General features: G+C 43.0%; 1 protein-coding gene across 1 annotated transcript in view; it reads right to left on the bottom strand.

The window, feature by feature from the left end:
- The window catches only part of SNW1 (SNW domain containing 1), a 28,198-nt gene extending 15,398 nt beyond the window's left edge, over positions 1-12,800 (bottom strand). The window contains exons 1-3 of the mRNA XM_084841355.1: positions 12,759-12,800; positions 7,317-7,470; positions 1,671-1,832 (exon numbers count right to left, since the gene is read on the bottom strand). Coding sequence (XP_084697481.1) covers positions 1,671-1,832; positions 7,317-7,470; positions 12,759-12,772 — 330 coding nt within the window. The 5' untranslated portion in view covers positions 12,773-12,800. The remainder of the gene's footprint in view (positions 1-1,670; positions 1,833-7,316; positions 7,471-12,758) is intronic.
- Positions 12,801-13,195: the final 395 nt, after the last annotated feature.

Here is a 13,195-nt window from a genome sequence, read left to right as displayed (position 1 = left end):
TCTCAACATTAAAATGAGTATAGTCCGAATAAGTTCAAGCCATGATTTATCATCCAGTATTTATGAGAAGAAGCAGTAAACAGGGTGCAATGAGGTAACCTGACTGGTAATAACTGGCTTGCAATTAGCCACATGCCTGCTCACCTGTGGAGGGAAAAAGTTGTCTCGAAGCAACCAGGTGAGCCCTGCCTGTTTGAGGATAGAACCACATGGCTCTTTCATTCTTTCCTGTGGTGCAACTCTTTAACTGAAGGCTATGCAACTGAGGCTGTTCAAATGGCTCTGTTGCTCCCTTCTAGCCTTAGTGCCCATTCTGATGCAGGACAAATGCCTTGTGTTCAATGTCTACATGCATAAGGGCTTAGGACTGGATATGTTCCCTTTTTTCTTGTAACTGGAAAAATAGCTCACACCACTGGGGGAAGGAGGAAGAACAGCAGAGTGTGTGTGTGGTCAACACAGGAAGGAAATGACCAATCTCACTCTGAAGAATTATTGGTAACACTAGGTAATAGCAAAGATCTCAACTTCATATGCTAGAAACACTATTTTACTCCAGAATAATTAACCACGATTCATTACAGCTTCCCACCCTCACTTTCATGCTCATGACTGAAACAGACTAGATCTCTATTTTGCTCATAAGCATACTGTGAAAGCAGCCTTGTGATTTGCCACTTGCCACTTGTGAGTAGTAATTGCCCCAGGTATGTACCTTGACTTCAAGTTATGCAGTGCTAAGGTAGCTGCATATGCTGTACACTCTCCTAGCCTCAAAGGGCTATTTGTCCTTTAAGGGAGAAGCGGAGTTGCATAACTCAAAAGGCAGTGCTGGACTGGCCACTCTCATATCTGGCTGCATGTGCAGTTATGTCTCCTTTCTGCTAGGTTTATAAGGCAGAACAAACTTGTGCACATAGACTGATATGGTGGACAATATAGCAGTCTCTACCACTGCTGTCCTGAAGTTCCTGGGTCCAAGTAGAGGGTTGGCAGATAATCTATTTCTGCAGCTGTCTTCCTATTCTTGAGTGAAACTAAGCATAGGCACCAATTTCTGCTACCCTTGGTTCCAAGGAAATGGCAATGGAATGGGCAGGCAACCAAAGCAGTGTGGTGAGCACCAAGTCCCTTCATAATTAGCTAGATGAAATGCATCACCTACCCATTAATCACTCAATGGAAACACTCTAAGGCCTGGGTCTACATATGTAGCAGAGTGAGGTTCTAAGGAGGTAAAATTGACCATATCACTTCAGAATGCAGACAGGATATCATTTCTGAATGCTGCCCTGCAGTCTGAAATGGTACAGTCCACTCTACCACTTCAATCTATTACATGTGAAAAAAAGGCCTCTACGATCTTGTCTATGTGCCCTTGCATGCCTGGTCACCTTTTTACGATACACAGACACTATGAATGTGTTGCTGTATTATTTCTTAAGAGTGTAGCAATTCAGAAAAGTGGCTTAAATTTTAGTTATACATTATACATGTTAGACATTAGATATAAATGTCATTTTCCACTACTGTACTATTGGACTTGTGAGCAACTCATCCAGCATTCAGAACAATTTTTTGTCTAGTTTATATCACTAATAGTACACTAAATGAGATAATACAATTTCCGTAGGTATGCTCCACACATAAGCATTTAAGAATTCGATTACCTTGTCTTTTGACTGCCCCTGCCGAGCTATAGCATCGTATTTTATTTTTCCTTCTGCATCGACCTGAACAGCTAATGCATTGGACATTTTCTTTTTTCGGCCCATATCCAGAGGATATTGGGCAACGTGAATTTCTGGGAAAGCGCCTCCATCTCCAAAATCCTATACAGAAACAGAAGTGGAAGTGATTAGGGTAAGGTCAAGAGAGGCAAACAGACAATCTCATTAGTACTGGAATACCCATTTAAAAGGCAGCACCTATGGTTCAGATCCAAAGTTTTTGGGTATACTTTAGGCATGCTCAGTAGCCTACACATATGTAGTGAGATTTCTTACTTCTTAAATTTCAGCATCAGCCTCCCCACAACACAAGATGCTTCTGAAAGTCCGTTCAACACCTTTGACATCTTAGAGCTATCTCCCAAAGAACAGCACAGAGTCTAGTGATTCCATTATGCCTCGCCTGCTTTGTAAAAGCTTGACAAAACGAGAAGGACTCTACTGTATGCCCTTCCCTCAGACAAAGTAGGCATAGGGAGTGTCCGCTCATTGATGCAAGTTAGCTGCCACAGTGGGCACACTTCCAAAAAGGAGCTCAAAGGGCCATGTGCTCAGGAGATCGTGGAGATTGAAAACAAAGACAAACAAAAGAATATCATAGAATCATAGAATAGTAGGGTTGGAAGGGGCCTACAAGACCATCAAGTCCAACTCCCTGCTCAATGCAGGAATCCAAGTCAGAGCATTCCTGACAGATGGCTGTCCAGCCTCATCTTGAATGCCTCCAGTGTGGGAGAGCCCACTACGTCCCTATGTAAATAAACATGACAGAAGAAAAATGAGTGGATAGCAAAAGAAAGAGAAAAAACGAAAGTCAGTTTGCTACAGCACATCCTTATTCCCCCCAGGAAGAAGTGAATGAACAGAGAAGTTCCCTATGAGGCTGCCACAATGGCAGTCAAAAGAGAACTGAGCAAATAGGCGGGAACCCGCTAGGGGCATGCACACTGGGATGGTGGGGGAGGGTTCTTGCTAAAAAGTCATCAGCTATAGAAGGTTCTCAGTCAAGGGAATGATGCACTGAGACCACAAAGAAGAACTAGTTACACTGTTCCTTAGATCTGAGCCTATGATATAAAACCAAGGCTAAATTGTGAAGCGTTTTTGTTAATCTCGTTTTCATCCACTGCGGCTTATTTTTGACAAAACATGCTTAGGGATGGGTGCAAGCATTTTATGTGCCATTAATTAGCAATTGTATACTTTCAAATGTATCCTTAGAGTTCCAAGATGATAAACAAAACATTCTTCAAGCTGCACTAAATGAGGTTATATCTCATCTTTGATTTTCAAGAAAACCTAGCATAAGGTGTATCTAAAAAAATCAGAATTCCACTGCAGCTATGGGTTCATATGAAATCGCATGGAAATACCTTAACAGGTCAAACTATTTTTGAAAAATTGAAGGACTAATAAAGCTATTCTCTCCAAAATATATCAGATATTGAGACAACGTGTGCAAATAATAATGGTTATTGGATTAAATGTAGCAACAATCTTGGAAGTAATATTTGATAAGATATATGGTATCATTTATGGCCAGTGACGATGAAATAATTACCTTGCATTCTCATTTTTAAAAATTACTATATGCTCCCCAGGACACTTCTACTTCTTATGTTATGTTTATTGCTATATTTTGGAAGGCTCACAAAGTGGCATGCAAAGAAAAATGACAACAAAAACAGCAGGTTGTATCCAATGGTGGCTTTGTGCTAGCAGAAAGCACTTCCGCTCACGGTAGCATGGCATCCAATTTTTCCAATGCATTCTACGCTCCCCAAAGGCTGCTCTTGAGGACTAGGGAGCTCTTCAGGACAGTATGGGATGTAGCACAGAGGGCTACAGTAGGTAAGAGGGACAGGCAAACACTGGGTGCCCCACCTTGCATGAGCAAAGGTGCTTTCCGCTTGCACAAAGCCATTGTTAGATACAACCCAGCAAAAATATCACAAGAAAATGAAATGGGCATTAACTAGTATGGAACAGAAACAAGGAACTTAATCATCATAAAAAGCCAACTGGAAAATAATAGTCATCATCATCATCATCTGTCAGAAGGAAGAAAGGGATGGCACCAGATACTTCTCCTAGGAAAGGGGTGCCACCAATGAGAAAGCCCTTGTCCTGTGTACTTGTCAGGAGTGCCCCTGCTGCCTTCTGAAATCCTCAAGTAGCCAGAATCAACACACAGACAAAAGGGCTCTTTTCCAAGGCTTTATTTCCATTCTACCTAATGATGCTTACAGATGCTAATTGCCTGACACTAAGTGGAAAACTCAAAGGAGAAGCCTACCAGGGGATTCTAAGCATTAGGACGTCAGTTGGTCTCCGTTTGGAGAAAAGCATGGCAACTCTCTGAACTTAAAGAGTAGGAGGGGAGAGTCCCCCCCTTTCCCGTTGGGCATCGGGGCGCAGCTGTTGTCGCCGCGCCAATCGGGCTAAGTGCCTCATCTTGGCGCCCACAACCTCTCACTTGTCTCTGCACTCGCGCCTCGTGTTTAGAAGCTCAAGTTGTCCCTCCCTCTCCATGCCAGGGTCACTGTTGCTCCCAGGAATGTGAGCGGCGGGGGGCTCTCCCTCCAGCTGCACCTCTGAAAACCGAGCGGGTTCCTCTCCCACAGATTGTATCTCTTTCTCAGAATCAGAGCTGCTTTGGGATTCTATGGGCTCAGATCCAACCCTGACAGTACCCACCAACCTGATCTCAAATAATGGTGCTATGTCACACTACTTAGACTTAAAAAAATGCTTTGATATAGACCTCTTCTTGGTATTGCAGCTATACTAAAGAAGACCTAATACATATACAGTGGCAGTGTCCACACATAGGCATTTTGGAAACAACATTTTATTTATTCAATGTATTTATGTCCCGCCTTTTCACAAATGTCAACAAAGTGGTGAAATTAGGGAGATTACAGGCATAGAAATACCAGTAGACCCCACTGAAATTATCCCGTAAGAAAATAAGTGAACTTGCCTTCTGATGCTTGCAATAAGATGCTCAATAAGGGGGAGGGGGATTAAATATCCTCAATTACAATATGAGTTGGAATACTAACAACTGTTACATTATTCAATCCAGATTAGGATATGGTAAAATATATTAAAAATGTAGAAACGCTTAATGTTTCAATAATGAGGAAAACAGAAGCAGTGTCATACAGTCATGGATTGAGGTGATAATTAGTTAAGTAACTGGGTTTTTATAAATCAGTTGAATAAGCTGATTTATTGTTGAACTAGTATTTATTTGAAATGGTAACTCGTGATGGCAAATGTTTTGTTATTACATTTTGTATACATTTAAAAAACACATAAATGCAGTATTCCAAGCAATCGAAGAATTTAAATTTTCCTAAAAATCAGGGCAAATAAAAAGAATGGATCACTTACAACATGTACTACTGGAAGATGTCTCGACACTTGCTTAGATCCAGAGATAACCATGTGCAAAACCCCATCTGATAACATATTGTACCATATCTGGTGCTGACCCAGAGGGCCTCTGATATTTGAGGGTGTTGTCGGGGAGGGTGCAAGGAACTGCCCCCAGAATGGAGAAACTGAAAAGCCTCCACATGTGAATGGTAGCAACATTGTGCTTCACCAGATCCAAGGCACTATGAAGAGGGTCATAAAGAACATCTCTCAAATATATTTGTAATTTCAGAATGCACATCACAAAAACTGTGGGGTTGAAAAAATGCTTTTTCCAACCTCAACTACTCCTCAAATGGAGCCTAATTTTCTTCCCACAGAACTATTAGTTCAAAAACTTCAGGCATAACAGATCAACAGGTGCTATTTGGGGCCAAGTCTCAACTGCTTAAGGGTACGATCCTACTGGGATAGGCGGCCGCCTCCAAACTCGGGGGCAACCACCTATCCAATACAGGGCAGGAGAAGTGCAGAGGGGATCATCCTGTCTGCGCTTCAGCCGCCCCACATTCACAGCTAGACAGCTGATTTCAGCTGTCTAGCCATGGGAAGGCGGAGTGGGGGTGGGGGATGCCGGCCGATGCATAGGAAGCATCAGAATGGCACTTCTGCCCTCCCTGCCCTGGTACGCCCCCCAGGAACATCCCATTTTTGCTGCTTTGCACTCCTCTTCTGAGCGCGGAGCTGTTCCACGTGGGAGGGGGTGGAGGTTGGTTCTCAGGGAACCGACCTGTTCTATGGCCGTCTAGCCACTGACTAGCAGTCATAGGATTGCTCCCTAAGATGTAGAATTCTACAATTAGCAGTTAACCGTGCAATCCTTTGCATGTCTACTTTGAGGTAAACTCCACTGATATGTGTGCATAGGACTGCAGTCTAAGACTCTGATTATATTTTAAAAAAAGAAACCAAATAACAGAACTGAAAAGGGGAAAAAAAAGATGGTAACTGCTACAGGTGGCAATTCCAGCTTTCAGTTACTGTAAACCAGTTTTCGTCTACTATACTTTCATCTACTATGTGTTTATGTCTGTGGTAGTTACATATTAAAATGTATTTGCTTTTTGAGTTCTTTTTGGCAACAGCCTTGAAATTACCACAAATTTTGTAGTCTTCTCACAACACAACAGTTCTTTACAGGGTGTCAAAAGACATTTCTAAACACATTAGTGCTACACTTACAGCCTTTTCAGTGTACTTCACAATCATTAACATGCAGGCTCTCACAGCAACCACGTGAAGCATTTTATTCCCATATGACACATGCAGGAACCAAACCCAAGAGATAATGATTTCACCAAGGTCATACAATGAGTGCATAATATAGATGAGCTATGAATCCAGGTGTCCCAGGTCCAACTTGGATTCTAGGTCTGCATAACACAACCCACCAAGTAAATGCAATGCACCTGCCATTTATTTTGCTCTGCCAAATGTTCAACAACACTCTGTTTTTGCAGTCCTGGGAAGGCAGGAGATTTATCAAGCTTCTGGTATTTCCAATACACGGCTGGTGGGTTGTGGTCAGTTGGTAAGTCACAAGTTGGGTAGGCATGCTCTGTCCATTGGACTTCACTAGTTCTCTCATTCAGGGCTATTTCTAAAACCATTTGTTTTGTCTCCCAACTTTTCATGATTTACAGACCTAATAGCCTGCATATTTTTTCCTGTGACAGACATTTCTGCTATAACCTTTGGCTAATGCAGTTGTCAAATTTAAACTGAATTTTGTGAAAGAGAAACATATTAACAATTCTGAGTGTTTTGCCCCATGTCAAGACATCCCTATAACATATTCTGTTGTATGAGAGAAGAACGTAGGAGTCCTGCTGCATCATCAGACCAGGGGGGATCTAGTTCTATTTCCAACAGAGACCGGCCCACAAAGACTGTCTATGGGTCAGCTTCCCAGGACATCTGTTTAACCTCATAATTACTGGAGGGCGGGGGAGAGAAGATGTTTGGTCAGGCACCAACAATACAGTAGGTGCTACGTAGGATGAGTGTCTATACAGACAGCAACAGAAAAAGTAATTGGAATATGCATGTTAAAGGCCCTTACATTCAAAAGGCAAGGCCTCACATTTTTAAAAGTAAATGAAACCATTATTCGTGACTAGAACCGTACACATTACTATTTACCTCCAACATTCGTGGTATCCATCCTTTCCGATAACCATAAGGGGGAGGCTCCCTTCGAGACGACACCAATGCAGTCTGTCTCACCCTTTGTGATCTTGCCCTCTCTTCTAATTCCAACTGGTCCTGAGATAGCTGAGTTGGTGCTGGTAAAAAACTAGGCAAACACAAAAAGAGGAAATTTAATATTTGCACTCTATTTATACAGAACATTAGACAACACGTGATTTTTTCCATCAAAATATTTCACAAACTACTGCTCTGCCTTTGATTATGACAAGCTGTCTGCAGTGTTAATGTAGTGCTGATCTTTCCAGCAAGATGGCAATTACAACAAGGGAGAAAGGACTAATCTTCACTCTATTTGGGGATTTTCATTGGATCACTGTTTGGGAACTCAGGATTTCAGCCAGCCCCAAATACAACCACAGTCTCATCATGTTGACAACTGTGCTCTGGTGTTTTATAGAACTCTTGAAATGAAGTGTACCCTCCCCTATCATGTGGCTTTTCCATACTCCATCAAATGAGTAGGAAAAATGAGCTTCCATTGGTTACACATTAAGAAAAACATGATGGTTTGCTCTTTTCCTTCCTATGTCTCAGATCACTGCTGATACAAATGCCAAAGCAGATTAGGTAGAGTTCCACATTGAGTTCTTGTGGCTAATTTATTCTGAATTTCCACACATCAACAAGGTTATTGTTATAGTAAGATTTTGGTTTAAATTGTGAACATATCTGAACATTATTCCAATTAGACAGAAAGATTCTTCCTCTGTTCAATAAAGTACCATGTGTACCCATGATGAGACCCACCATCCCCATGCCCAGGGAAAAGAGGATATAGCTCCAGTTTCCACTCCACATGCCAAAAAATGAATTGTTCACATGTAAGGGGAATGAAGGTTCCAAAACATGGAACATCTCTTTCCAATTTACCACTAGCTCTGCAGTAGTGGCCACAAGGGAGGCAATTACCAAATAGCAGCTCCTGTGGCAACCATCCCAAAATATAACTTTTCATCAAGGTGAGAACTGTGCTACGGTGTTTATGGAACTCTTGAAATGAAGTGCACAAAGATGAGGTTCGAAGTGCTACTGGTTTTCTTATTAAAAAAGACCTATTTTTAGTGAATGGCAGACCCTTGATGCCCAACACAAAGTTGCACCCCCCCACACCTTGAACACTCCATTGTCCTAGAGAGGCAGGCAATACCCCCTCACTTGATTCGTCTGCTATTATTTTTATTTATTTAAAATATTTCTATACCACCCTTAATTATAAAATCACAGGGCATTATACAAAATTCATTAAAACAATTAAAATACAAAGACAAGAACAAATAAAAAATCTACTAAACTAGGTATTAAAAATTAGCAAATGTCTGGGTAAACCTGCGTTTTTGACAGGTCCTGAAACACCTTCAAAGATGAAACCTGTTGCACTCCAGGGGAGAGATAATTCCAAAAGCAGGTCACAACAGAATCCCCCAGTTGCTGTCAGATGTGCCTGTGTAGGTGACATGACAACCAATAGGCCCTGATTTGTAGATTTCAGTTAATAGGCAGGTTAATATGGGAAAAGGCACTCCCTCGGGTAGCCTGGTTCCAAGTTTTTAGGGCCTTATATGGCAATAGCATCACCTTCAACTTGGCCCAGTAGTATATTGGCACCTAACCACCCAACTCTGCATTAGCTGCAGTTCTGGAACCAGTCTCAAGGAAAGGCACACATAGAATGTATAATTTCCAGAATTTTTGAGGCCATGGAAAAACCATTTTTTCCAGGGTCTGTGTGTGTGTGTGTGTGTGTAAGTGTGTGTGTAAAAAATGGAAATTTGGGAAAAACTGAAAAATAAGCAATAATTATTTTTAACATTCTTTACTTTAGATCTGTAAAGTGACTTTGTTGCTTTAAGACAGCCTTCCCCCTCCAGATATTTTGGACTTCAGCTCCCATCAGCCTCGGGCAGCATGGCAAATGGTCAGGAATGCTGGGCACTGTAGTCTAAAACGTCTGGAGGGCACCAGGTTGGGGAGGGCTGCTTTAGGAATATAAAGCAGCCTTTCTGTTCCTAAAGTTATTTTATGTATGACTTAGTTTGCTCATAAAATTATCATTATATTTTAAAACTTTTAAAAGTAAACTCAGTAAATTTTTAATTACTGTCTGAATAGATTAGAACTACATTAAATGCCTTCTACAGCATCAGAAACACAGGACTCTATAGAACAAAATCCAAGCTGTCAAGAATAAACATTTACTGTTGTGAATGCATAATGGTGACTCTACTGATATGTTGGGTAACTCAGCATAAATGTCTATTAATAAAATATACTTTAGATCAATAATTTTGATAAGCAATGAAAGAACTAACTATGCTGGAATTACCCCCCCCCCCCCCGGCTTCAGTATTTTCAGACATTTTACATCTCTAGTCTTTCTATAAAAGTGTTATTACATAGTTTTTAGAAATCATGAGGGGGCAGTAAAGACTTGGTAACAATACAGGAATACTTCGTCTTAAATTCTAAAGAAAATATTTCATAATTCAAAGCTGTTCAATTTTTTCCAATTTGGGGGGGAAAAACAAAAACAAAAAAAAATGAGAAAAAAGGGGTTTTCCCTAATTTTTCCAGTGTTTTCCCCAGGCCTTCACATCTCTAGGCCAGACTATCCCTATCCAGGAACAACTGCTCCTGGCCTACCAACTGAAGCTGGTAAACGGAACTCGTAGTCACCAAGTCCACCTGAACCTCCGGTGACAAAGGTGGTTCAAGTATCACTCCTTGATTATGAACCTGATCCTATAGGAGGAGTACAACCCTGTCCAGAGTAGGTAACCCACCTACTTCCTGGACATGGGAACTGCCCATCCACAGTGTCTTCATCTTGTCAGGATTCAACTTCAGCCTATTGGCCCTCATCCAGTCCACCACTGCTTCCAGCCACTGATCTAGAACCTGAACAGCCACACTCAACTCAGATGTTACAGAGAAATAGATCTGGGTGTCATCGTGCCCCAAATCACCTAATGACCACTCCCAATGGCTTCCCCCAATGCTGTTTAACATTAAGCAGCATTTGGGAAAAGATAGTACGCAGCAGCATCCCACAGTGCAAATGCCAGGACGATGACATACGGTCATCCAATGCCATTCGGTGACACCAGCCCTGCAGGTAGGAGCTGACCACTGCAATATAGTGCCTTCCACCCTCAACCTGCAGAGCTGGTCCAGGAGGATACCATGACTGATGGTATCTAAAGCCACTGAGAAACCAAGGAGAATCGAGGGGCTTGTACTCCCCTATCTCTCTCTCCCAATAATCTACCATGGCAACTAGGGCTGATTCTGTCCCAGAACTAGGACTAAAACCAGACTGGAACTGGTATAGGTAATATGTTTCCTCCAAGAGTGCCTGAGCTGTCACTACCCTCTTGAACACCCTACCCAAAAAGAGGGTGTCTGACACTGACTGATAGTAATCATATACTTCAGGAGAGGACATATTACTGCCTTTATAGGGGCAGCAGGTACAACTCCCTTACACAAGGAAGCATTTACCATACACTGGACCCATTCAGTCAATCCCTTCCGCCAGCTTGATCAAACCAACCAAGATGGGCAATGGTTGAGAGGGAATGTGGTGCTATGCACAAAGAACTCAGGGGAGTTTCTCACTTTCAATCAGACTTTGGTGACACTCTGAAGCAGTGAGATGCTTCTAAGTGTCTGCATGCAAAGTCTAGTGTAAACTGAGAAACTGACCCCTCCCCTATGTCCTCTATGCACACCACAGAACTTGGGGGGAATACGCAGGGCTGAAGTTGGAGGTATCCACAAATAGTGGCTCACTCCCAAGTCCAGTAAAAACCTGTGAACTCTTGAGTGTAAAGGTCCTAATCTTTCAACATCAAACCACTCAACAAGACTTCATTGTTTAAGGCTACACAACTTGCTGTTAAAGCACGACAGGGCAAAGCCTTCCACAAGATGTATTTATTTATTACATTTTTATACTGCCCAATAGCCAAAGTTCTTTGGGTGGTTCACAAAAATTTAAATCCTAAATTACAACATGATGCAACACAATATAAAACCTTAAAAGTTTAAAACTTAGTAAAAAGTGCGCAAAGACAGATGTAAGGAAATTTAGGACAGCACAAACGAAGATTAAAGTACACAGGGCTACTCCACATGTTATGCTTTTCTTACATTAGGAAAAAATATGCCTATGTATAGATTGTCCCATATGAACATGTAGGTACTTTCAACTGTGTATACTGGGTTATATTGAACTGTGTCCATTCCCCAGTAGGACAGCATCCACTAGTTGAATGGATTCAACCCCAAACCCCCCTGCAGCCACCCAGAATCTGCTCTGGAGGGTTGTGGGACCCTCTGAAGCAGGTTTTGGAGAGGAGCTGCAAGGGGAAGGCAAATTCCTGATGTATCAACGGGAATTTGATACATCCAACTCGCATGACGTTGAACGTAGCCCACAGGATTAACATGCAGTGATGTATACAAGTGTGCGATTATCACATGAAGATAGCCACATGGTTGTCACACTTTTTTGCGTGGTTCATATATGCATGCAGGTACATCCCTTGATTATTATATATCTGACAAGCTGCAACTGAAGGTGAAAATAGATTCCATGAAAAATATTTTGTTTGCAACAACACAAACGGAAATGTTACATGTAGCATTGTTGTTGTTCAGTCGTGTCCGACTCTTCGTGACCCCATGGACCATAGCATTGTCTTTACTATCTCTGCTAGTGGCTCTCCAGGGTTTCAGACAGGAGTCTTTCCCAGCCTTTCTTGGCGATACCAGGGATTGAATTTGGGACCTCTTACATGCAAAGCATGTGCTCTACCACCGAGCTACGGCCCGTTTGCTGCCGCAATTACCAAGTGACGAACATGCCTGCGTGAGCCAACCCTTCTTTTTTACGTCTGGCATGGGAAAGTTTCTGTTTTAGGGTTAAATCCTTGGCCCACAGTGGTCGTCAGAGAGGTTAACCCAACTCCACCTCTGGATCACAGCCCTCCCCCTCCCCTCCGGTCTATCCGTGGCGGGCAGACAAGACCTTCGCCTCTCTCTCTGGATTGCCGGCCATCCACCTGAGCCCACCACTCCCCACCCAGCTGGAATTTCCACTTCGAAAAAGGCTCTGTAACTGTAGCTAGACGCACTGAAAGGAGAGAAAGGCTACCCGGTAAAACAGCGAGGCAGTCGGATTGAGCTCTCAGGAAAATGCCCGGCTGGGCTCAGGCCTCACTGGTGTAACTTCCCCGCAACCCAAACTACTTCGCAACCGACGACAGTAAACGAACAGCCGGGGCTACGTTAAAAACGGAACTAGCTCAGGGAAGGAAGGGGCAACCTGGACCCTCCTCTTAAGGAGCTCGCGCTTCGGGCCCCGAAACCAACCTGGTCAGCGCCATCTTGCTGTTCTCCTTCCTCGTCTTCTCTGGGCCCGGTGGCGGTAGTAAATGACAGCCTCAACAGAGCAAGCCTGAAAGCCAAAGGCATTCTGGGAGTTGTAGTGTCCGTGGCTCCCTTGGTTACCAACAGGAGCGCTCTCAGCCGCTTTGCGCATGTGCCGCAGCGGCAAGGCGCCTCAGCCGCTGACAAGCGATTTCCGAAAGGGATGCGAGGAAGTCGGAGGAGGCGTAGCGCGTCGTGGGAACTGCGGTTCGTCCAAGCGCCGTGTTGTTCTCCCTCACCACCACAGGGAGAAAAGAGGAAACTTGAAAACGTGACAAGTGGAAATGCTGCTTGCGGCGTTAAACGAAAAGGAGCTCAGGGGAGGTGTAGAAAGTCTGGCAAAATGCTGCAGTAACTGGATGCTGTCCGGTCCTCCTTTT

Source organism: Heloderma suspectum, chromosome 1 (assembly GCF_057233095.1).
Source record: "Heloderma suspectum isolate Gila_16-S chromosome 1, 16-S_ref, whole genome shotgun sequence".
In the NCBI taxonomy this organism is placed as follows: domain Eukaryota; kingdom Metazoa; phylum Chordata; class Lepidosauria; order Squamata; family Helodermatidae; genus Heloderma; species Heloderma suspectum.
The sequence above is the reverse complement of the archived record's forward strand: the minus strand, read 5'-3'. Positions and strand labels throughout refer to the sequence as shown.